The 25356-nt window shown below is 39.3% G+C and overlaps 1 protein-coding gene across 13 annotated transcripts in view; it reads left to right on the forward strand.

Moving 5' to 3' along the window:
- dock10 (dedicator of cytokinesis 10) overlaps window positions 1-24926 on the forward strand; it is a 189944-nt gene extending 165018 nt beyond the window's left edge. For 5 of the 13 annotated variants that reach the window (XM_017691862.2, XM_017691860.2, XM_017691870.2 and 2 more), the window contains 14 exons: window positions 702-917; window positions 2778-2835; window positions 3704-3802; window positions 6780-6886; window positions 7286-7408; window positions 7505-7618; window positions 9766-9771; window positions 13025-13171; window positions 16186-16396; window positions 16746-16936; window positions 17637-17737; window positions 18842-18980; window positions 20761-20823; window positions 24192-24926. In XM_017691862.2, coding sequence (XP_017547351.1) covers window positions 702-917; window positions 2778-2835; window positions 3704-3802; window positions 6780-6886; window positions 7286-7408; window positions 7505-7618; window positions 9766-9771; window positions 13025-13171; window positions 16186-16396; window positions 16746-16936; window positions 17637-17737; window positions 18842-18980; window positions 20761-20823; window positions 24192-24242 — 1626 coding nt within the window. In that variant the 3' untranslated portion in view covers window positions 24243-24926. The remainder of the gene's footprint in view (window positions 1-701; window positions 918-2777; window positions 2836-3703; window positions 3803-6779; window positions 6887-7285; window positions 7409-7504; window positions 7619-9765; window positions 9772-13024; window positions 13172-16185; window positions 16397-16745; window positions 16937-17636; window positions 17738-18841; window positions 18981-20760; window positions 20824-24191) is intronic. The other 8 variants (XM_017691865.2, XM_017691868.2, XM_017691869.2 and 5 more) reach the window with 6 other exon arrangements.
- Window positions 24927-25356: the final 430 nt, after the last annotated feature.

A 25356-nucleotide genomic window follows, 5' to 3' on the forward strand; every position in this document is an offset into this window, starting at 1 on the left:
CATGACCCCCCCAACAGAGGTTTTCCAGAGACACACTGCAAACTGAGAGAAAAGAGAAATGTCTGTGCGACCGAGCTAAGCTAAATTTCCCATTCCACCTTAAATAGTCCAGCAGTTCTGACATCTGAAGTGCCAGAATGTAACTGTTGCTTCCATTTAAGGTGGAACAGGAAAATTACAGAAGCTGGTGAACAGCTGACTCCAGCTTCATATCACTGAAGAATTTGGGGTGGGTGATAATAAATAATTGCCCCCTCTTTGAAGGCATATGATGCCCTAAATGGACTTGGAGCTGAACTTTACCCTCCTCTGCTGTCACTGCAGACGGGCAGGGTCGCCTACAGAGCAGTGCAGGTAGCTGTTAATGAAGTGATGCTCTTTTTTATTTGAGGGTCCCATTTCAGAGGGAAGATTTTAACCACTACCCTATGTAACTTAGTTCCATGGGGCAAGGAAACACTTGCAAACAAGGGGTATGGGTAAAAATAAGAAGTGGGATTGGGCCTTAGTGTTAGCATGACCACAATTAGCTCATCTGAAGGGGCAGCCACTCACGTTTTTTTTATGTAAACTTCTGTGAGTTGCCACATTTTTAGCCTGCTACCCAAATATTGTTCAACTCTTCTAGATACTCAAATATCATCATATGATATTTAGTCAAATGTAAGTGGAAGTGGGGTCTTTCTTTTGTGTCTGTTCAGAACACATCATTCCCAGCGGAGGTGAAGGACCTGACGAAACGGATCCGCACGGTCCTGATGGCCACCTCGCAGATGAAGGAACACGAGAAGGATCCAGAGATGTTAGTGGACCTGCAGTACAGCCTGGCCAACTCTTATGCCAGCACTCCTGAGCTCAGGCGCACCTGGCTGGAAAGCATGGCCAAGATCCACGTCCGCAATGGAGACCTGTCTGAGGTAGGAGGCAGCCAATCACATGAGTGGAGAAGCTTCATGGTTATTAGAGCTGGGTCTTCAGTTCAGGCAAGGAATGGCAAAATTGGTCAAAGGGCACTAAGCTAACACTCCTGCAAATAAACAGGTTTTGGCTATTCTAGATTAAAAACACAGACATTTGCGGCTTATAAAAGACATTCCATGAGTGTTTTCTAAAGCATGTAACAGACATCATCATATATCTGAGCTTGTATATATCAATGTTACGGTGACTCTTTCAGTAAAGAGTCCTGGCATAGAGCTGCCGCCACTGTTTTCCATTCCCAACATTTTTCTCACAAAATTGGTCCCGTCTATTTGCAAAACATGATTGGTTGTTTCCTCTGTCATTTCCTTATTATACTGAGAGCTAATCTAACCAGTAAGGCCTTTAGTACTGAAGTCATAACTAATGGGACAGGTCACTTTGCCGTATCTACCAATACAGCGCTGGAAAGACAAATACTGATTGGACAGTTTTGTTTTTGCCATTTCAAATTCTTAGTCTGTTTGTTTTCTGGTTTTTCGTTGTATTTTTCCCCAATTTAGTCGTCTTCAGTTCCACCAATTAGTTAGGACTCCCCCAGTCCCACGGTACCAGGAGCGATATGGAGGATGAAGGTTAGCACAGGCTTTTTCCGAGACCTGTGAAGCCAGCACGTCTTTTCGAACTGCTGCTAGCGTAACATCATTGGACAGCCAAACACACTCGGAGGAAAGCGGGAAAACAGATGCCATCACGTTGAGTGATGGGGGGAGAAGAGAAGCCTGTTTGTTTTCAACCAAAACTTTAAAATAAAATCACAATATTTGCAAATCAATTAATTGATTTTACAACATAAAAATGAGCTATAGGTGGTATATGTCAGATAAACAGTGGCAGAAACCATAGAATATTGTCTGTTAGAGATTCCATAACTTAATTTATGTGTCAAGTGTGTCAAGATTTAGGCCTGCAGTTAGCACCATGCTAACTGGTGGAATACAAGCTTCCATTTCTCATCAGGTGTATTAGCCTCTTATACACAACCAAAGATGCAAACTTCAGACATCAAACATGTTTTGGAGAACTACATTAGGATATAGGTCAGGGATCAGCAACCCAAATGTTAAGTAGAGCCATTTTGTCCTTTCAACAAAGAATCAATCCTCCTTAGGAGCCACAGCATTTTGTCCGTTTTACCATCTTGTCTGCAAATATGTCTCAGTATGTGCTGATGTGCTAGTATGGGCTAAAAAATATAATATAAATAGAAACACAGACGTACTTTACTCTACTTTAAGCTTTAGCTCAGCTATAGCTGCTTTTCTCGTATCTCTGGCAGGAAACTTTTCCTCAAAAGAAGAACAGTTTCTTGTAACATGTCTCTTCAACTTTTTATGAGGCTGAAGTCGCTTCTGATTCACAGCTTCTTATTCAAATTTTCCCGTTCCACCTTAAATGGTGAATTAACAGATATAGGCTACATTAACTCCAGCATTTAACACCATTTATTGTTAAACTGTGTTGAACGAACAGCAGATCTTTATTTTACTGCAAATTAGGATTATTTTATTGGAGTTTTTATTTTGTGGAGTCGCAACAGGACAGTTAAAGAGCCGCATGTTGGTGACCCCTGATGTTCTAAAAATCTAAAAAATTAGATTTTTTGCCAGTTATTTTCTTTAAAGAAATGTTAATTACCTGCCGTAGGTGCTCCACCAGCTGTAGTGGAACATGAACGTGGACAAACTGGAGGAGCTGGAGGACTGTTATGAATCACTGTACTACAAGAAGTAAACTCGATTGAGTTGCTAAAATGGATTCTGTATCATATTATCTTGTGTTGCTGTTTGTTTTAGGCTGCCATGTGCTACATCCACATTTCTGCCCTCATAGCAGAATCACTGAAGAGGAGAGGTGAGCCCCCCTGCTGGCCGCAAACATCCATGCACTGCCTGCTATGCTGACCTTGGCTGTGACTGAAATAGATCCCTAGTTGAGTTTTAGGGCAATATTATATTCATTATTATATTCATTGACCAATTTTCTTAAAGTGAACAAATCACAACATGAAATGTAAAATTCCAGAGAATTCCAGAGAGATCCCTGAAATGCAGGCACATACCTTCATGTCTTCATCAATGTGGCCTTTATACCGGTCACTAGTGCACTGATCAGTACTAACTGCTATGAACTCAAAGTTTATCTTGTGTTTAGCCACTTTCCACAATAGAAGCATGTATGAAGTAGTGGGTTTTGTGGTTAATGTTGATTGATTGAACCTGAATAAGCTAATCATGTATGTCGCAGCATCACAGACAAACTAACCCCTAACTGATGTACCCTTTCATGCTTTTTTATTGCTGTTTAGTAAACAAAATATCTCACTTATTTATAGTGCCAGACTAATGAGGGCATGAGGGTCCATTTCGGTCACAGCCGTTCGGAGCTTTTTTGAGTGTTTGGATGACTTGTTTCAGTTCATTGCAGCTTAACAGCTTCCCTTTCTCTTCCTCTCCCTTTCCATGAAGTAGAGCTGGTGCTTTTATATGTGTTGAGGCTCATGGCTGTGACGAGACTCCGATGATCACCTGGCTTTTGCATGTGTGCATGCTAGCATGGTCGTGATTTAGCATGAGTTAGCGCCTAGCATGGCTTTTAGACTCCTTCTCTGTCTTTCTTTTTCCGGCATGGCGTCTTACCCATAGAGCATGCGCTAAGTAGCTGAGAGCCCGAGCGATGGACTTGAACCTGAGTTAAACCTCCTGCCCCTTTATAACCACAGGTTACTGGAAGCCTGAAAAGGCGCGGATCTCAAGTGCGGGCGTGGAGGAGGCCAATGTAGCTAACTGTAGCCCTTTACTAACCCCCGGGGAAGGAGAAAGTGAGTGTTCCTCCGCCTACCCTGAAAACTTCACACTGAAAACTCCACCCTAGTGGGGTACTGAATGTGCTACAGCACCTGGACTGGGAGTTAAGAAATTTTCTTGAGTCTGAGCTTTTAATTTTGGGACTAGTCTAGTCTCGATCTGCCACATCTGTAGTAAACAGACTGCCATTGCAGCTGAAGCAACGGCCTGTTGGGGCAACATGTTAAGATTATTGTCCATGGTAACGGACTGAATGCTATAGATGCAGCAGACAGAGATTAAGTGTGGACTTATTCATAAGTGAGGTCCTGAGGCAGATCTCCAACCCAAGAAGCCTTATGAATCAGAATATACAGTGCCAGCAAAAGTCTGGACACACCTACTTGTAGAATGTTTTCCTTATTATAAGAGTAAAGACATTAAAACTGTGGAATCATACAGAGACCTGAAAACGTTAATTTACAACCAAAAAACAATAAAACAGGTCATTTTCTTCTACTTTAGATTCTTTTAGAAATGATCCCTCCCTGCCTTGATGCAGATTAACACATGATAGTCATTCATTCTTTTAAGCAGCTTCATGAGGAGCCACCAACAAACACATCACTGTTGGAATAAAACCTTGTATCTCCAAAATAGTAACTTTACAGGAGAAGGAATAAACATGCTTTACGTTTAATGTGAGTCAATGGAACCGGACATTTTTCAAAGTTATTTTGGGCCGTTTCTTTTGGTCCATTCATCATGAAATTTACACGCAATATTAAGAGCAACAGGTCCTTTCAGATTATGTCAAAAACTGAAAAATTTAAATACAAAAATTGAGATGCAAAGTTTGGATCTGATTAACTTGATTGATTAACTTCACTATTTGTGTTTGTTACAGAAATCACGTGCATTACAGTGTCAGCTCAATGTGTCTGGACAAACTAAAACAGAATTTTTTATATATATTTTTTGTGTTTTCTTCAAGAAAATTTGATCTATTCATATTTCTTAAAGTGCAGCTCACACGGGTGTGGGGTAAATGAACACATGAAACACACCAGCACATTTTCAGCACTCTTCTATCAGCCAAACTTGACATTTTTTCCAGTTTAAATCAGTTGCTTATTTAAATAACATGAAACTACATTGTGATTCAGGTGTAGCAGCAAAGCTGTTACCTGCCTCATTAATTTACCTTAACAAAAAACTCCCAAAAATAACAAAACATTGGCTGATTTGAGCAGAAATCTGATTGTTTTTAATATAACAAATATAAATATTCAAGTTGATATTTAAAAAAAAGAACTATAAACAATATTTTAAGACATCAGTGAAATGTAGAGTTGGAACCATTGGACCGTTATAACATCCCAATTACTGTGTGTGTCTCCTTAATGGCTTAACGTTAAGGCATTTCCGCCAATCAGTATTGTTATGATGAAGGAGGGCGGAGTCTAATAGAGCTCTTTGGTATGAGGCCAAGAATTCTGACTGGAGTAAATTGATATGAACTGTTTTATGGATTTGATGGTTTCATTATTATTCCAAAATGTGCAAAATAGTAAGAAAAAGAGAGAAAAGGTGTTTTGTGCGTAGTTGTGTCCAAGCCTGGTACTGTTTCTTGTACTCAGATGAAGCTGTGGTTGTTCTACAGTACTAGAAATGATTCATATGAAGAAATCTTTGAATGACATTGATGTTTAGAGTGAGTTTGTAGTTGTTTAATGGGTTTACTGTTGCTGATCGGCAGCGAGCAGAACTGATTCTTTCTGAGGTACGATGCAGAGGCTGAGCACATGCACTGTATGCTGTTAAGTATTGAAGACCTTATTTGTTGTATGTGTTTGTTTTTGTGCTGTGGGTGTTCTGCTGTGACGCAGTGGGAGTGAATGACACTATAGTTCACTACACCCCCCCCCACCACACACTGTCCCACTCCTCCTTTAAAAGCTGAGACTGCATGCAAGTCCTACCACTCAGTATCTGTATAAAGTATATGGTTGCAGGTGTAACTTCTGAGAAACAATGATTGATCGCTGTATGAATGATGGAACGCATGATTAATAATGATTAGCCTTTTTACACGTATATATTTTAACAAGGCTTCTTAGTTTTTCTCAGTGAAGTATCCTGGGATTTTTGAAAAGCTCTACATGTTTGTCACTTAAGTGCATTTTTATTGTTCAGCCTTACTTAAAAAAATATTTGTTAAAATGTGTGAATGGATGGAGCAATGCTTAAATGTATCACAGAATGGATGGATGGATGGATGGATGGATGAATAGAAGGGTACTTGAATGGGTCGCTAATTGCATGGATGGATGGATGGATAGCTAAAGGAATGGATGAATGCCTGAGTGGGTCACTTGAAGGATAGATGGATGGAGGTGTGTATTAATGGATAGACAGATGCTTGAATAGGTCACTGGATGGATGGATGGATGGATGGATGGATGGATGGATGGATGGATGGATGGATGGGTGGATCTGTGCATGAATGGATAGAAGGATACTTGATTGGGTCGATGGATGGATGGATGGAAGGATGTGTGTATAAATGAATAGAGGAATGCTTGAATGGGTCGATGGATGGATGAATGGATGGATGGAATGATGTCTGTATGAATGGATAGAAGGATGCTTGAATGGGTCGATGGGTGGATGTATGTATGGATGGATGTGTATATGAGTGGGTAGAGCTTGAATGGGTCCCTGGATGAATGGATGGATGCACAGACAGATGGATGGATCAGTGTTTGATTGGGTGAATGCTTGAGTGGGTCACTTGAAGGATATCTGGATGGATGTGTATGAATGGATAGAGGGATGGGTGGGTGGGTGGATGGGTGTGTGAGAATGGATAGAGGGATACTTGAATGGGTCACAGGATGGATGGATAGATGAACAGACAGTTGAACAAATGGACAGATGTACACAAATGTATGAATACAGACTCATGGTGCTCCTCCTGTAACTCACCTGTTCTCCTACTGTGATGTTCAGCGTCATTCAGTATGGGCTGGGCTGCCTTCATGAACATCTCCCCCAACGTTCAGGAGGAGGGAGCCATGAAGGAAGACACTGGAACCCAGGACACGCCGTACACTGAGGTAAACCACCATATTTATGTATGACTGTAAAGTCGATTAAAAAATATATGCCCATAAAACAGGTTCCACTTCTAAAATCTTCAGTATTAATAACTAAGTACACAGTGATGTATTGAATTATATTTGTATTCCATTCCGTTTGTATTGTTCAAATATGCCTTTCTGACTGTTTTTAACCTCTTATTCACATATGAGTACAATGTGGCTTGGATTGAGTTTCTCCAGCTTTTGATGAGCTTCAGCTAAAGATAAGAGAAGTAAACATTAAGAGAAATAAGAGAAATAAAACATAGAGACATAATTCATCTGAAATGAGTTTATGCTTTTGTTCCTGCTGGCAATATCTAAGGGTTAACATGCTGATGAGATGATGATTTCTGGCTGATGTTTGGACTGCAGGACACTCTGGTGGAGCAGCTGGAGCTGTGTGTGGATTATCTGTGGAAGTCGGAGAGATACGAGCTCATAGCAGACATCAACAAGCCTATCATCGCCGTCTTTGAGAAGAGGCGAGACTTCAAGGTGAGCAGCAGGCTTCTAGCCGAGCTTTGAGGACTGTTTGTTGATTTCTTGGCTGGTTTTTGTGGTGAATGAGCTGCCTGTGTGTGTGTATTACAGAGATTGTCAGAGCTCTACTATGACATCCACCGCTCGTATCTGAAGGTGACGGAGGTGGTTCACTCGGAGAAGCGGCTGTTCGGCCGTTATTACCGCGTGGCTTTCTACGGACAGGTATGTCACATAGTCGGTACAGCAGCTTTAAGGAAACCAATTAAGAAAAGAAGGAGGAGCTCAGTCTGCTTCATGTCCTGTCTTAAGGCTCAGGCACCCCAGCAAATTCACATTCTTTTCATTGGAATGAAATTTGCTTTAAGGTCTGTCTGCACTTTCTTGCCAATCGCTCAGTTGTATTAAAACCGAAGTTCTGAATGAATAAATGAATGAATTACTTAATTAATTAACTTTACTGTTTAATCTTCTGGTCCAGCCAATGTATTCAATATGAATATTTATGTGGATCATTCAACTAAACTGGCTCAAAGTTTCACACATTTCAGACTCTTTATTGAGTTAAGGTGAAAATCCTTTTGCTTTGAATGACGCTGTACCTTAATTATGTTTATTATATACTTTTTTAAAAACTTTCCATTTTGTTACTGCCAGAACATTAATAACACTAACCAGGCCAAATGTTTCAGTAGTGACTGTTTCCGTAGTGACAGTTTTAGCTTATTTTGAGCTCAAAAACCCAGCCAGCCCATGACCAGCAAACACAGCTTTGAACAGCTGCACTTATAAAATCATTTTTTTCAGTTGAACACAAAAAAGTTACTTAATTGCAGAAACTTTGTGTTCTGGTAGTGACATTTCTTAATGTTCCGTGCTGATTTTCAGACTTTGGGACACATTTAATTCAAAACAAAGGGATCTAACTGCTCACCATGTGGCCATGAGGGACAGGGATGCAGCCTCACTTCCTGCTCTTAAATGCAGGGGCGTGGTTAAAACAAGACTCCACCCACAGACTAAAACTCTTTGGCCCAATCGTCATTTCTATTTTCAGCCCTACCCCTTGTTTTCGAGTATCACCTTGCCTCTTGAAACTGAGTAACAAAGGGTTTCGGTTGAAATCTTTCTCTACGAAATGGGACCCTGAAATAAAATTACTTCATTAACAGCTACTAGTGCTGCCCTGTACGCAGCCCTGCCTGTCTGACAGCAGAAGACAGTAAAGTTCAGCTTCTCACGGCTGGGCTTTAGTTACATTCAGGGCATCATGTGTCTTCAAAGAGGGGGGCAGTTATTTACTGTTTGGTTATATTGTTGTATATCAACAAATGGATATATCTTAGTTATCCAGATCATTTTGGCCTAATTTGAATTATTGAATTCATGTTTGAATGTAAAACTCAGTACAGACTGGCTGTATTGTTGTCATTATTGTCTATATTCACCGCTGTGGTAACGGGTCTCCAGCTGTACCTGTATAAACAGTGTAGTTTTTGTAATAGTTGCCCAAATAATCAAATCTAACCAAATAGTGACACAATTCAAGACTTTAGAATCATTCTGAGGAAGAGACTGCTGGGAGGAGAATACAGGGACGTTCTTTATTAAACAGTCCTGACTTTGCGTTTCAGTGATCCAGGTCACTTTGTGATCCGCCTGCTGTCTGTCCAGAACAGCAGTTTTGGCGCAACCGTCTAAGCGTTGGACGTATCATCAGGAGATCGCAAGTTCGATCCCTGGTGATGCTACAGCCGTCCATAGCCGGGAGTCCAAGAGAGCACAATTGGCCTGGCTCTCTGGGTGGGTAGGATGGCCCCCCTTCACCCCCCATCACTCCCCCACCACTCAAAGTGATACTAGTCAGCGCAGGTGTCTGTTAGGCTGACGTAACAGATCTGGCGGTTGGCGCTTTCGTCCAAGTGTGTTCAAGTGTGACGTTGCGTGAGTGGCAGTTCGAAAAGATGAGGTGGCTGGTTTCACAGGTCTTAGAGGAAGCCTGTGTTAGCCTTCATCCTCCTAGCGTTGATAGCAGCCTGTGATTGGGGGAGTCATAACCAGCGGGTGGAATTGGAGACGACTAAACTGGGGAGAAAACTGAGTAACACCCCCAACCAAAAAAAAAAAGAACAGCAGTTTTGTTCTTCAGCACTTTGGGTAAAATGAACTTTACAAAATCCCTTCATTTTGTAAAGCTCTCAAGAAACCGAAGCTTTTTTGTTGGTTGTTGAGTCGAGTTCTGCGTCGAAAGCGCTGCACTCTTCATCTCTTTATTTGTCGTCCTTGTCGGTTTTAAAGATGGTCCTTCAGGATCACCTCACTTTCTTTAAACCCTTCGTCTGCTCTTTCTTCCTTTTTGTTTTCTGTATCAGGCAGCGGTAAGTCCTTCTGTTTCACTCTCCGTCTCTCTTGTTTCCTGTTTTCTCCTCTAAATGGCTAAACCACCCACTCTGTCCTGAAGAGCTAATATTTTTAATCTATTTTTCCATACATGCGTTGTAATGTATGGTGTATAACTATGTACTGCACTGTACTCCTCCTGCGTGTCTTCCTTACGTCTAATCCCAAGCATCTCTATGTAAATGTAATAGTAACTGACATTTACAGAAACAGTAGAAAGGTCAGATATTTTGGGAACACTTTATTCGAAGGTGCATTTATGAGCACTGAATAATGTTTATAAAGCAGTAGCTGAGTATTTATGATTATACAACAGTTATTTCCGGCCGCGCAAGCTGACTGGTTGCTGATATTTCGCCATAGCATCACGGGTTTATTCACAAACACGGCAAAATGCTGCTGAGACGTTTTGACAGCTGTAGGAGACGCTCAAGCCATATGAACATTTCTGCTTCTTACTTTGCCACAAACGGAAAACGGATACTTTTATGATCACATTTGACTGACAGACAATTTGGTCAGACTGAAGATGAGACGACACTAAATTCCCAAACTGTCATCACCACTGAGCAGCTTTTCAGCCGGCAGCTGTGACAGAAGAACAGCTAAACAACATGGAATCAGCCAGAAATGAACCCAACACCATCCGCCAAACTAAACCGGCTGTTAGATGCTTTACAGACCGGCTGGAACAAAACAACATTAATATTGATCTGGCAAAAACTGACAAAACTGAGCTGAACTTGATATTGCGGCAGTTTTATAGCAGCGAGGGGGCAGAGTTCGTTACTCTGACATAGCAACAAGCTGTTTGTTGAGGAACTATAATTTGATGGAAGGAACTGCGAACATTAAAACATATTAAACAAACCACAAAGCAGTTTATTAATTTCATACTTTATTTAATTGTTGTATAAAAGCAATAGAACACTCAAGGAGTGTGTTGTCACGAATAGCATCAAAGCTGTGATGATCTAAGGAGACCAAATCACAGCCATGATGTTATTTCGCGATAACACACTCCCTCTCGGGTTCTATTGCTTAAACAGCTAATGTCACTATTTGCAAGATGGCAAGATGTTTTATGAAGTAAATGACATTGTATGGATATAATATATATGACATTTGTTCTGTTTGTAACACTTTTTTGAAGTATCATTAATGGAGCTTATAAGGCAAACCAGTTCAATATATATATATAGTGAGCAAGAGAGAGAGAGAGAATGTTAAAGTAGTGCAATGTCTATAAAAGAAACCAGTGTTGCTGCAATAATGAAGAGCTCAGTCAGTGATATGAATTGTTTATCACAATAATAAAGCACAATATCGATGTTGTCGGAAGAAAACCTTGAAACTCCAAAATGGTAACTTTACAGGAGAAGGGAAAAACCTACTTCGCTTTTAATGCAAGTCAATGGAACCAGAGTTTTTTTTAAGTAACTTTGAGCTGTTTCTTTTGGTCCATTCATCATGAAATTTACAGACAATTTAAAGGAATTTTCAAATTATGTCAAAAACTGAAAAACGACAAAAATGGACATATGAGGTTTTCTTCTGACAACAGCGATAATCTGCAATAGCTCACTTCTAATATCTAATATCTAATATCAGGCCACTACTTTTATACTTGAGAATGTTTAAAAGCAAGTTATAAATAAAGGACGAGTGTTTTATTTAATGGTGAAATCTTTCTACTTTGTCCACCCTTGATATTCACATATCATCTCCAAATGAATAACTTTACAGGAAAAGGCAAAAACCCTCTTTATTTTGAATAGAAGTTAATGGAGAAAGACTTTATTCCAAGCCATTTTGGAGCATTTCCATTGGTCCATTCATTATTAAATTTTAATGCAACATAAAGCGCAGCTGGTCTGTTCAAATGATGTTAAAAAGTAAAAACCGAGATACTTGCATTAACCCCTTAAATGACCAGGGTCCACTGCCCAAAGTTTTATTACACACTTCTATAAGCTAAGAACAGCTCAGCCAGTTTGCATTGAAGGCCCTGCAGTTACTGAATAATAGCTTCCGCAATATGTAAAATCATTTTAAAAGGTTTAAATCTTTATTAAAACCTATATTACCTAGAAATTATGCTTTATAACAGTGTTATAAATGAAACAAATGACCACTTTTGTGTAAGTTCCCTCATGTCAATACAATTTCATTTACTTAATAAAATACCTCATGCATCTTGTGAACGGTGCTGTAAGCTGTTAATAAATACTCAGATATTGCTTTTTAAATATATTATTCAGTGCTTATGCATATCTTATCATATGTTATCGATTGCCTATAAAGGGAGCCTTCAAATAAAGAGTTATTTTCAGGTGTTATAGACTAGGCTGCCAGTTGAGGATACTCATTAATTACTCCTTAATTATGGTTGTTCTAAGGTCATTACAGCCTAACTAATAGTGCTGCAGTTGCTTCAACTTTCAGTGACACTTTCTACGAATATCATATCTATAAAAAACTGTGAACACATTCATAGCAAAAAAAAAAGTGTTACAAAGTTACAATGATATAAAAATAAGTGTAATCATGTCTGTCAGTCATAATCTGCACATATAATGTCAGGAATATGAATTATATGTTATAAATTATTAGATTAATAGAATATTATTCTAGGATTATAACTGGTGACATTAAATTGTTATTCCGTTCCAAATAATTCATACAGTCATGTGCAAAGGTTTACATTATATTATGTTTTATAGTTTAGTGCATAATTATTTATTTGCTGAGTTTAATATATTGAAATAAAAACTATATATAGAATATAAAATAGGGCACATTTTATTCCAATATGATAAATTCAGCAATTAAACAATCATTTTGCGTCTGTGAGTCATAATGCACTATGCAATCTAGGATTGAGTTTGTTTAGCTCTGTTAAATTATAATGCATTATGTTAGCAATTCATGATTTATAATAAACATGGTTATAAAGTACAACACATTTAATGCCTAACAACATGTTATTAAAGTGTTTATATGTGCTTATAGACGTGATGTTGGTAAAAAGGTGTGAAATTTGACTCTGGTCTAATGTGAAGGGCGAGTGCCGCTGTGCTTCCATTAAAATAATCCCACACTGCCGTGGTAAACCATGTCACAGTGACTGTCACTCTGCTTCTGACAGCATGTTGTTGTCATTGCTGCCACATGAGGATGCTGTCTGCTAACGTTCAGACACAGGAGATCTAACAGCCGTGCCTTTCACAGGGTTTCTTTGAAGAGGAGGAAAGTAAGGAGTTCATCTACAAGGAGCCGAAGCTAACCGGACTCTCCGAGATCTCTCAGAGGCTTCTGAAGCTCTACTCCGACAAGTTCGGGGCAGACAATGTCAAAATGATCCAGGACTCCAACAAGGTGGGGTGACCTCCTCTCACTTCTCCAGATCCAATCAGAGTTTTGTTTTAGGCGAAGAAAAAATTTCCTTTTCATTTTTTTTTATTTTTGACGTTTTTTTTTTTTTTACTTTAAAGTTTCTCAAATTTTATGAGAAAAAAATACAGAAAACTGAAAGTAAATGCAATTTATTATTTAAAATTAAGTAGTTATTAGTTATATAGTTATAGTTATATAGTTATTAGTATTGTAGCCGAACTCAAATTTTAATCGTTTTCTGTAAAAAAAAAATCATTTTAACTTAAACAGGTCAGTAACTTAAACATTCTAACTTAAACATTTTAACTTAAACAGGTCAGTAACCTGGTTGCTCTAAAATTTCCTTTGAACTTCTAATAGTAAGTTAACAGAACAATAATCTGTATCTATAATCTGTAATAATCATTTTTTTCCAAATGTCTGCATAATTCAGTGGTTTAAATATAAACAATGTCTTTCAGAGTATTTTAATGTGAATTTGTAGAGAAACTTTTTATTTTTACTGATTTATTTACAGTGGGAACAGACGGGAACCAGGGGTCCTGATGTCTACAACACAAATATAGCCTTTTCTTTGGGGACTATTTTGCCTTAGAATTAAGTTAAGTTAGATTATATGACCCTTATTAGTCCCACTAATAGTGCACTAGTGAATGCACACACACACTAGGGGACAGTGAGAACACAGTGCAGTGGGCAGCCCTATCTATGGTGCCCGGGGAGCAGTTAGGTGTCTTGCTCAAGGTCACTTTAGTCACATACTGTCAGTGCTGGGGACCGAACCTTCTGGTCACAGTGCCAGTTCCCTAACCTCCAGCCCATGACTGCCCCCAAATACCCTTAATGTATCCCTCCATCATGAATGGATTAGAATAAATTGATTAAAATATGTTTTAGGCCAAAACTACTGTAAATCAATGTCTCAGACTCAGGCTGAATATTCATAACCATTTACTGTAATAACTTTCTGTACTAAACTATATAGACACCACCACTGCGAACAATTCTGACTTAAGTTACTAAGAACTGAGTATTTTGCACCAAACCACTCTGAATGACTTTGTTTACATCTTAACCATCTAATTATACAGAATCTTTGAAAAATCTGTGGAGTTCAGGTGACTTACTTTTTTTTCATTTTTGTCAGTGTTTTAAGCTCTAAAGGTTTTATTTTGTGGTTAATTTGGGCGTCAATAAATTAATCGAAGCACATTTACAACTGATGACATCTTGCATACCAGTTTTTCAGCTGATGAAAATGTGGCGCTGGATTACTCAGCAGTTTGAACTTTTGCCAGCAAAACAAACTCACTCCACTGATCACTGTTGTCTCTGCCGCTGGCATGACAACGGTCATAATGATCGGCTGTGTCCCAACAACTAGACCCTGTTAAAGAAGCATTAAAAGGATGAATCACACACACAGCTACATTTCTGAAAGAAACTCGAACTGGGCTACACACTGAAAGAGGTGCTAAAACTCTCTCTCTTTTCTCTTTTCACATTTCCAAAATGGAAAATAGCCTGTTTACCGGATATTCTATTGTCTCTTGAAGACATTCAGTCTTTTTGTTTGTTGTTGAGGGTGTTGTTTTTATTTTTACAGTGCAAACAACATGGAGAAATTCCCCCAAAACATCACAATGGCCCTTATTCATTAAAGTTGTGTATGGTCAAATCATGATGAGCGCATGCAAATTTCACCTATGGTTTCTTTATTCATCAGTTTAGTCTTTGGCTTATCTGTACAGTCATACTCATGTCTGGTAGGAGTGCTTGAAAACTGAGCGTGATTATAACCTAAAAAAAACATAAATTATTATCAACAACATCAATAATATCAGCCAGAAAAGTAAACAGAGACAATAAGGATATGGTAATATGGATATGCTCTTTTTTATGCGCACACTGATACAAACAATTGCCATCATCTATTACAGTCTTTAGCTTTATACTACTGATGCATTCTCAGAAATAAAGGTACTAAACTGTCTCTGGAGCACAACCCCTCCTATCACTGGGGTGGTTCCCTCAAGGGTACATCTCAGTACCTTTAGTCAGGGAACATATCTGAACCATAATCCACTGAAATGATGTTTTCTAAGCTGTACTGACTCCACACACCCCGCCTCGCCTCCAGGCTTTTATTCTAATGTTCTGTTTTAAAACATTCAGTTATGAAAAGGTACAAATACGAACTTTTCACCTGGAAAAACTTACTTAAGGTTCACAATCAGACCTTAAAACCACTGTAGTACCTTTGAGAGAACATTTACGTCGTTTGATTAACAAAAATATGTACCTGCACAGAACCTTTATTTCTAAAGTGTACAGTAAATAACCTCCCTAAAATACAAAATATGGAATCTTATATGCTGCAATATTATCATTCAGTGTATCACTACACACATCATTCTACCATATGAAACTGTTAATGTTAATGTAGTGTTAATTTCTTTTTTTTCCTTTCATTTCAGTCATTGTAATTTTAATGCTATAAAGCTGTTTAAACTCTGACCAGTAGGGGGAGCAGTGCACCTCCTGCTCGACTCCAGAGTCCCGCTAGGAAGACCACCATTGCCTCATGAGCTGCCAAGTGCATGAATTAGGGCATGTTTCCTGTAAATTATATGTAAATAAGGGCGTGTCTCCTGCAGATGATATGTGAATAAGGTATTTGTGTGCCGGCGCTTGTTTTCACTCACGGAAGTGAATTCATTGCAGCCAAATCACTTCTTATATAATATTTTACATGTTGGTGTTGGTTATTCATGTTGGCCTTTAAGGGTCCACACTTCGGCTTCCTGTTTTCTTAAGTATACAACTTAGCTATTAGTAGTTAATGAATAATTCATAGTAGTTTTGGCTAATTAATTATAGTAGGTCTTAAGTTAACAAGTGAATAATGAGCCTGCGGTTTAAAAGGTTTGATCTGTTTTCTGTTATATTGAGACAAATGAGCACGTTCTTAGGTACCTGTGTGTGTTTGGTCTCAGGTGAACCCTAAAGACTTGGACTCCAGGTTCGCCTACATCCAGGTCACCTACGTGGTGCCCTACTTTGACGAGAAGGAGCAGCAGGAGAAGAAGACGGACTTCGAGCGGCATCACAACATCAACCGCTTTGTGTTCGAGACTCCCTTCACTCTGTCTGGCAAGAAGCACGGTGATGTGGAGGAGCAGTGCAAGAGACGGACCATACTGACCAGTGAGTCCAACTGATTTGTCCACACCACCGTGTCGACATCAGTGCAAACAGAAAGAAAAGCCAGAAGTGTAGATCACACCTGTCTATAGAATAGAAACTAAACATAAATGTAGCTCATTGCATACATTTATAACATCCATGTATAACTGTGTAATTAGTTTTGTAATAATGTAGTTATATTAAACAATGATTTTTATTGCCAGACATTAATAAAGTATCTTTAAGAGCTATAATTAAAACCAAAACTTGATTAAAACAGAAAAATTTAATTAAAACACAAAAATAATGTGTGCAATTAATTAATTTAACTGTATTAACTGCTAATTTGTAACTTTTACTTGCTCCACAGCGAGCTCCTCTTTCCCATACCTGAAAAAGCGGATCCAGGTGGTGAAGCAGCAGAGCACGGAGATGAACCCCATCGAGGTGGCCATCGACGAGATGAGCCGCAAAGTGTCGGAGCTGAACCAGCTTTGCAGGATGGACGAGGTGGACATGATCCGCCTGCAGCTCAAACTACAGGGAAGCGTCAGCGTGAAGGTATACACAAGCACAAACAGAGCAAATGCATTTTGTCTTGAAACTCAGCAGTGGAGTAATGAGCCTCAGACTTTAAGGGGTTAACTCGGATTTCTAGTTTGGTGTTTAGATGACCATTTGAATAATCGGATAGCTGCAGAAATCCGATTATGATCGGATTATTGGGTGTAAGTATACGTACTCATGGACTAATGCAGTTTAACCACACTCTATACCCTGATGTTATGTTTTTCAACTACAAACCAAAACTGGGCGTGGCCAAAACCAGAAAGCAGGGATTAATCAAGATATTTAGAACTTGGATATGGAATGTAACTTACATTACATTGACAGCCAGTCAACAGAAAGTTTATCGACTCAAAGTTGTTAACTCATTAAAATCCCATGCTTATTACATACTAAGACTTATTATTCAGTAATTACAGGAACTTCAATGCAAACTTCTATTTTTATGTTATAGACGTGTGTGATAAAACCATTTAGGGCCATTTAAGGGGTTAAAAGACTACTTGAGGTACTGAATGTCAGAATTTTTAGATACTCAGTAGTACTGAAGTGTTTCAGCTAATGCCCAGCCTTAATCACAATATACAAAAACATATTTTATCCAGCTCATCCAGTTCTGCTATGAAGGGAGCATAGATGTTGTGTATGTACGAGTGGTACGAATAAAAAAACATTATCTGAACTCCCTCTGCAGGTAAACGCAGGGCCCATGGCCTATGCTCGAGCCTTCTTGGAGGAGAAGAATGCCAAGAAATACCCAGACAACCAGGTCAAGCTGCTCAAAGAGATCTTCAGGTACTCTTTGATATGGACATATTTATATTATGTATGTAGTGTTCACAGTCAGCTTTGGCTCAGTTCACAGTTTTATTCGGACCTGGACTTTTTTCCCCAGACCCTAATATAGCTGAGAACTTTCTTACATCCTGACCCGTCACAAATTTTGAAAGAATTTTGTCAGAACCAGACCTCCCCCACATCATGAAGCCTTGTGTCCGAAACGGAACTATTTTTTTAGTCTTGCTGTTCTCACACTTTTCCCTGCTTATATAACGAGATGTATAACGAGATGAGTTTTGACGAGTGTTTGGAAAGTGATAAGAAGTGACGAGAGCAGTCAGATCACGTTGGGTACGAGGGTAAATAACCCTCACCTTAAAAAGAAGAGCCAGTTTTGTTTCTCTAAAAAAAACTTTCAAAACTTTCAGCTGTATGTGTGTGGAGAACCTTTATAAGGGTTCTTAAATTGTAAAAATCTATAAGATAAATATTGCAAACCAACAAAGACACACTTGTTTTATAAAAAGCTAGGTGTTCTCACACCTAGCTCTGTTTTTGCTTGGACTTTGAACTGTGTAAAGGTGCATGTGGTCTAAACTAGAGCTTTAATTGAGCTTCAGCATTTTGCGAGTTTTGAATCTTCTGCTTAGAAAAGTGGTTCTTTAAAGAACCATCCAATGAAACGTTCTTTAGGGAAGAAAATATGGTTTTTCACTGGCATGACTCAAAGATAATTTGATTTAAGACCAGTTAGCATTTCATTGATGACGGCAGTCGTGGGCTGGAGGTTAGGGAACCGGCCCTGTGACCGAAAGGTCCCCAGTTCGATCCCCTGAACTGACAACACGTGACTGAGGTGCCCTTAAGCAAGACACCTAACCCCCAACTGCTCCCTGGGCGCTGTGGATAGGGATGCCCACCGCTCCAGGCAAGTGGCAAGTGTGCTCACTGCCCCCTAGTGTGTGTCTGCACCAGTGTGTATGTGGTGTTTCACTGCACGGATGGGTTAAACGCGGAGGTCAAATTTCCCTGTTGTGGGACTAATAAGGCTCACTTAATCTTAATATTCTGGCTTTCAAGTAAGCACATGTTTCAATTTCTCTCTGTCTCCCCCTGTAGGCAGTTTGCGGACGCGTGCGGCCAGGCTCTGGACGTGAACGAGCGGCTGATTAAGGAGGACCAGGTGGAGTACCAGGAGGAGATGAAGGCTCATTACAGAGAAATGCTGAACGAGCTGTCGGCTATTATGAACGAACAGGTCTGTGAGCTTCCTGAAGCGATTAGTTAGCATTTTCACTCTAGTTTATTGAGCAGGGATGCAGTAAGGGGCTGAAATACAGGGTGATTCAAAAAGAGTCATCGGATTTCAGAATGATTTATTTTGCTTGTAAATCATTACAGATCAGTGCAGTGAACTGTAAATGGTTTAAATGAGCATCACCTCCAGCTGTACGGACAACATCAACACCACAGTCAAACTCATCCCAGACTGGATTGAGCATGTGAGGTGTCGCTGCACTCACGGCCCTTTCAGTGCGATTTCAGAGATGACCCAGTGTGGTGGAACCAACGACGGAACGCTCTGAGCTGTTGGAGCTTCACAGCCCACTAACATCACGCAGCACAGTTATGACGGATTCACTCCTGTTGAAGTGGAGAACGCAGAACATTTTCAGCTCAGGGGTCTCATCTCCTCTCAGACCGAAAGGAGCCAGTCAGAAACTCTATGACCCCCTCTTACAATTGGATTATGATTGGTTCCTAGGCAGAAAATATGGCGCTTTGAAATCAGATTAATCTTTTTGAATCACCCTGTATTAAGCAGCAAATACATGATGTGAACAATGACATCATGCAAAATGATTTGCCTTTTTTCATTTGAATGTTTTGATGCTGTAGTGTGCCGACAATATACACATAAAACTGACATATCAAGCTGCTGATTCACATCTTCACAGCTGCAGTTAAATTATCCTAAATAATTTACCCTCAGCATTCCAACCACCTACATCCCTGGTACTGAGGGATCTTCTTGTTCACAAACCATCTCACAAGTAAACCAACCTACAAAAAAAAAAAAGGGAAAAAAATTCAGGGCACCTGACTTTATTTTAGCAGCTGTTCTAAATGATACTCCATTTTCACTGTTAAATTTCTTTTAAATAAAATACCTGCCAATGTTTTGGTGGCACTAATCAGCTCATTTTTTGAGCATCTTAAACACTCAGCTTTCTGATCACCAAAGCTTCTTCTATGAGGAGCAGTGTTTGTCTGCATACTGATTGGACAGTTTGCTTTTCTAAACTGTTGTTAAAAACACATATTAAAACTCTTTTACACCAGAGGTGGTTAAAAAATGAAATGTTTGAAAGCCCCTGAGTACCAAGAGGATCAAATCAGTGGCTTTTGGCTTTATTCCCAAAACTAAAGAAAAATAAACAGTGTTCTGAGAGATAAATAGTGCAAACCAATATAGAAAACGTTAGTTGTCCCCAGACTTTGGATGGGTACTGTGTATCTAGGACCAGGAGTGTCAAGCTGCATTCTTGGAAGGCCACAGTGCTGCACCGTGTAGTGTTTCTCCTGCTCTGATTCAGCTGATCAAAAGCTTTCTAATTAGCTAATGATCGGAATCAGGTGTTAAAGCAGGAAGGAGGCTAAACGGCTGTTTTTGCTTGGACTTTGGACTGTGTGTTTGGCCACATGAGGTCTAAACTAGAGATTAAACTGAGCCTGAATTTTTTGTTCAAGTTTTAAATCTTCTGCTTACTGACTGTTTTTTTTTTATTTATTATTAGTAGATAAATAAATAAAATAAAACAAATAATTTGTCTAATTATTGGCTATAAAGGCTGAAATTCCAGTTTAAGACAACATGCCAAACTGTTTTTGGTCTGGATGAAGTTTCCATTGGCAAAAATCTTTCAATTTTGTACACTTTGGTTTTCATTCGTGTGTCTCTCAGTGTTCAGTCGTGAAACACCACTCATCTGTCTGTCCCTTCTGTTCTGTCTTTTTCTGCCATTCGTCCACCTCAGCTTTCTAAGAGCAGACGCTCAGCCATCCTCAGCTCCTCTCTCTCTCCGCTGCCTCCAAACCTCGTACGTCCACACGCACACCCCGATGAGCTTCCCTGAAGATGAGAAAACACATTTCACTCATTTCAGTATATATTCTCACCTTTCACGTCTCTGAGGCTGCGTTCACATTGCATGCCTTCTGTTGTCTTGCACAGATCTGGTCTCTTCTGTCTTGATGGTCCACATTCACGTTTGGAAAAGTGTTACCTGATGATTTTGTTAAGCCTTCTTGACAGGATACCAAGTGTACTGAACCGGGAGCTGCAGATTACTGATTAATAAACACAGTCGTCATAGATTAGATGTTAATTAGGTCTGATAATTGCTGTTAAACTAAATAAACACTAAGTAGCCAGAATGATATCTGGGTAGATGTGGCCAAGTGAGCTCAGCTATTGTTTAGGTCTTCAGAAGCCGAACTGAAGGCCACACTAGATTAACTACCAATATAATTAGGAAGTAACAGAAGAATCAACTTTCGGAAGTTCTTGATATGTCACTGACTGTGAATACGAGTTGTAATCTAAGCAGTGTTCCGGTCAGTTGTTAGGGATGTAAAACAGTGGCGGCAACTCTATGCTAGGACTCTTTACTGAGAGATTGACTCTAAAACAGATACATGCAAACTTAGATATATGATATCTGATACCAGCTTCAGATAAAACATATGGAATCATGTTTACAAGCCTTTACTGTTTGTATTTAATCTAGAATTACCAAAAGATTTTCTTACAGCTAAGAATTAGCTTACTAAGCCGTTAGCTTAGAGTTTATGTTCTGCTAGAATCCCATATTGTGATCGATTTCGACCATGTTTTGACATTTATAGACCAAACTGAAGGCCTAGCTCCAATAATCATGGCTAGCCACTGGTCAGAACACACCTGTGCCACAAATCAACCCACATTTTAACAGCTAAACAGTTAAAGCTGCTGTGCACTCTGAACAATGGCCACAACAAAATGTAAATATAAAAATACAAACATTCCTGAAAGCATTCCTATTGGAATGTGTCCATTCTAGAGGCATACATGAAAGTTGCTCGGATCTGATTTGAGAACTTCAGATTTCTGGGTCTAAATCAAGTCTGTGGCACATTTAGGTGAAATTCTAATTTGTGCTACGTCAAGCTGGTAATGTGAACGCAGCCAGTCCATCAGATTATTTTCAACTCACACACTAACTGTCACATCCAATACATTATATATGGGTCGTTCTACAGAAACGTCCACTTTTTCATCTGTCCATAGGAGTCAGTGGTGTTACCAATCCTCATTGGTGTTACACATAATAAAGGAAACACCAGAGACATTTTTAATGAAACATGCATTTTACAAAACGGCTGCTACAGAGCATCAAACCACGTTGTCAGTCATGGAAAATGCACTAAAATATGGAATTTAACCCACTTGTATTCTATTTTTTCACAATTAACTAAGAATAAAGTCGGTCACACCAGTGACTTCAGCTAAAAGCTTCATATGAAATCATGAGCTAAATGAGAAAATCTCTGAAAGACTCAGTGGACTCACCATGAGCTTTTCTTCATAGATCCTCAGAAAACAGGTGAAAGGAAGTCAAGTGATGTCATTAGTGTGACTTTTATTTCAAAATAAGAGATTTTTTGTTACACAGTAACACCAGTGACATGACTCCTGGGGACAATTTTCATTATATTTTTTATAATATTTATTTGGCATTTGTTTTCTTTATATTTAATTCATATATTCCATAGTCATGTATAGATTATTGCAGTTAAAATTGCAGAAAAACATGTTTTTTTTACCTCAAAATATGGCCTCAGCCTTCACACATGACTGTGGAGATGATACTGCTAAATTGAGGCTCAGGAAGGTGTAATTGTTAAAATAACGTAATGTTTTAATTTAAAATATAAATAAATTGTAACCCTAACATGTTTTGCAAGTGTAATAAATCTGTAAACGCTAGCGACACAAAAATGGACGTTTCTGTAGACTGACCCGTATGTATATATGTATAAAGTCATACTCATATATGTCTCTTGTCAAACTGTCATGCTGTGTTGTTTTTTTTAACTGTAAATAAATGTAAACACATTCCTACAGAGACACACTCCTGCACATTTCAGTGCACAATTACTGTTTATTTGCTGAGTTTAAAACATTGGGGGAAAACAATAAAATAGAAAATGTGGCCTGTGCATGACTTATTGCACATTTAGTTTTTTATGTCGTATTTTTATGTTAAAGACAGCAAATCTATAAAAATTGTGTTCACTGCAGAGGATGTGTAACTTATTGTAACTTAGAAAATCAACAAAACATGTCACTTGACTGGAAATATTCAGACATTTCCATGCTGTGTCTATATATACACCAATCAGGCATAACATACTTGTTTCTACACTCATTGTCCATTTTATCAGCTCTACTTACTATACAGGTGTGCTTTGTAGTTCTACAGTTACAGACTATAGTCCATCTGTTTCTCTGATACTTTGTTAGCCCCCTTTACCCTGTTCTTCAGTGGACCCTCACAGAGCAGGTACTATTTGGGTGGTGGATCATTCTACAGCACTGCAGTAACACTGATATGGTGGTGGTGTGTTCTGCTGGTACGAGTAGATCAGACACAGCAGTGCTGCTGGAGTTTTTAAACGCTGTGTCCACTCACTGTCCACTCTATTAGACACTCCTACCTCGTCGGTCCACCTTGTAGATGTAAAGTCAGAGACGACAGCTCATCTGCTGCTGCAGTTTGTGTTGGTCATCCTCTAGTCCTTCATCAGTGGTCACAGGATGCTGCCCACAGGACGCTGTTGGCTGGATATTTTTGGTTGGTGAACTATTCTCAGTCCAGCAGTGACACTGAGGTGTTTAAAAAGCTCCAGCAGCACTGCTGTGTCTGATCTACTCAGACCAGCACAACACACACTAACACACCACCACTACGTCAGTTACTGCAGTGCTGAGAATGATCACCCAAATAGTACCTGCTCTGTGAGGGTCCATGGGGGTCCTGACCACTGAAGAACAGGGTAAAAGGGAGCTAGCAAGGTATGCAGAGAAACTATATGCAAAGTGCACCTATATAGTAAGTGCAGCTGATTAAATGGACAATGAGCGTAGAAACAAGGAGGTGGTCATAATGTTATGCCTGATTGGTGTATAAGCAAATACATATTCCTGTGCAGTAAAACTGCCAGTGCTGAGTGACTTTTGAGTCTGAACCTTTATGTACAACTGGACTCAAACCGTATTGATTCAATTAAGGACTAATTACTTTTTCCTACAAATAAAAACATAATAAGTATATTAAACAGTAGAACTCAAGAGTTTACAATTAGAATGGAGTTCATGTATTAATGTTTGTTTTTTTTGTTATTTGTTTTTCCTTTCCATGTAAAGATCCCACATACAAGACAGCCGGGGACAGACCGACCCAACAGCACGTTCTGAGCTTCAGTACTTTGACCCCAGCTGGTTTCCAAGGCCTCCGCCTTCAGTGTCGCTGCCACTGTGGATCCTGAGCACCTTTAGGAACTGGGGAAAAACAATGGAAGATTTTAGACGACTAGAACTGCTGTCGTTGTCGGAGGTTGACGTCCTGTGGATGATGCAGATTAGGCAGCTGAACTGCTCTGTTTTAGGTTTCAAAGGAGACAGTGCATCCTTCTCAGTACTTCCCAGCCTAGACACAAACGATATACAGTCGATTTCACATATGCCTTCTCTCCTAAACCCTGTTCCTCTAGAAAACAGTGACCTTAACTAGCTTGAGGTGTGTTCAACCAAGCGAAACAATTTGTTACCAACTTATTACAGGGCTTTTCCATTTACTGCAACCAGTAAACCAGTCGTGGACATTTTTATGAATAGATTCTAGGCTGTTTTAGCAAGTTTAGGACTTTAAACGCGTCATTAATGTGTCATTTTTCTAGTGTATCCTCCGCTCGTCTTGTTGAACACACCTCTAGTTCCTGTATGAATGTAGACCTGCTCAGCATAGCGTTGTCGTATCCTAACATTCGCCACTCCCAGCTCTGACATTTTACAAGCGGAAAGTTACTGTTTTATAACATTTTTATGACTGATAGTGTTATTATTTCCTGTATGGTTTTAATTGTAAATAAGAATAATTAATATTTAAAATGTTTTGTTTTATATATACAAAAACCAATATATGATTTTTTTGTTTGTTTTCGATAAATTAAAGAAAAAAAAACAGGCTTATGTGTAAATTTATTAAAGGGAACTCTTCCACTGATCCACAGCCTGATGCTGGGGGGCTTTATACCCCTCTAGCCCACACCTGACATTAGGTATGATGACCTGTAGCTCATGTGCTGCTGCTCCAGAGCTTCCCATTTTACTGGCCAGTGCTTTTCTATGGAGATTATCCAAGCTGTGTCAACAACGGGTGACCTTAAATGGGAATTCTGCTGGTTCAGAATTTCTTCCCAATTAAAGGGTGCAAGATGCAAGATGGGGTGAAACGCTCCATTCCAGACTTACACAGTCAGAACTGTTCACAGTGGTGGTGATAGGAACCAGACATCCACCTCTAAAAGCT

This window comes from Pygocentrus nattereri, chromosome 19, assembly GCF_015220715.1.
Source record: "Pygocentrus nattereri isolate fPygNat1 chromosome 19, fPygNat1.pri, whole genome shotgun sequence".
Classification (NCBI taxonomy): Eukaryota; Metazoa; Chordata; class Actinopteri; order Characiformes; family Serrasalmidae; genus Pygocentrus; species Pygocentrus nattereri.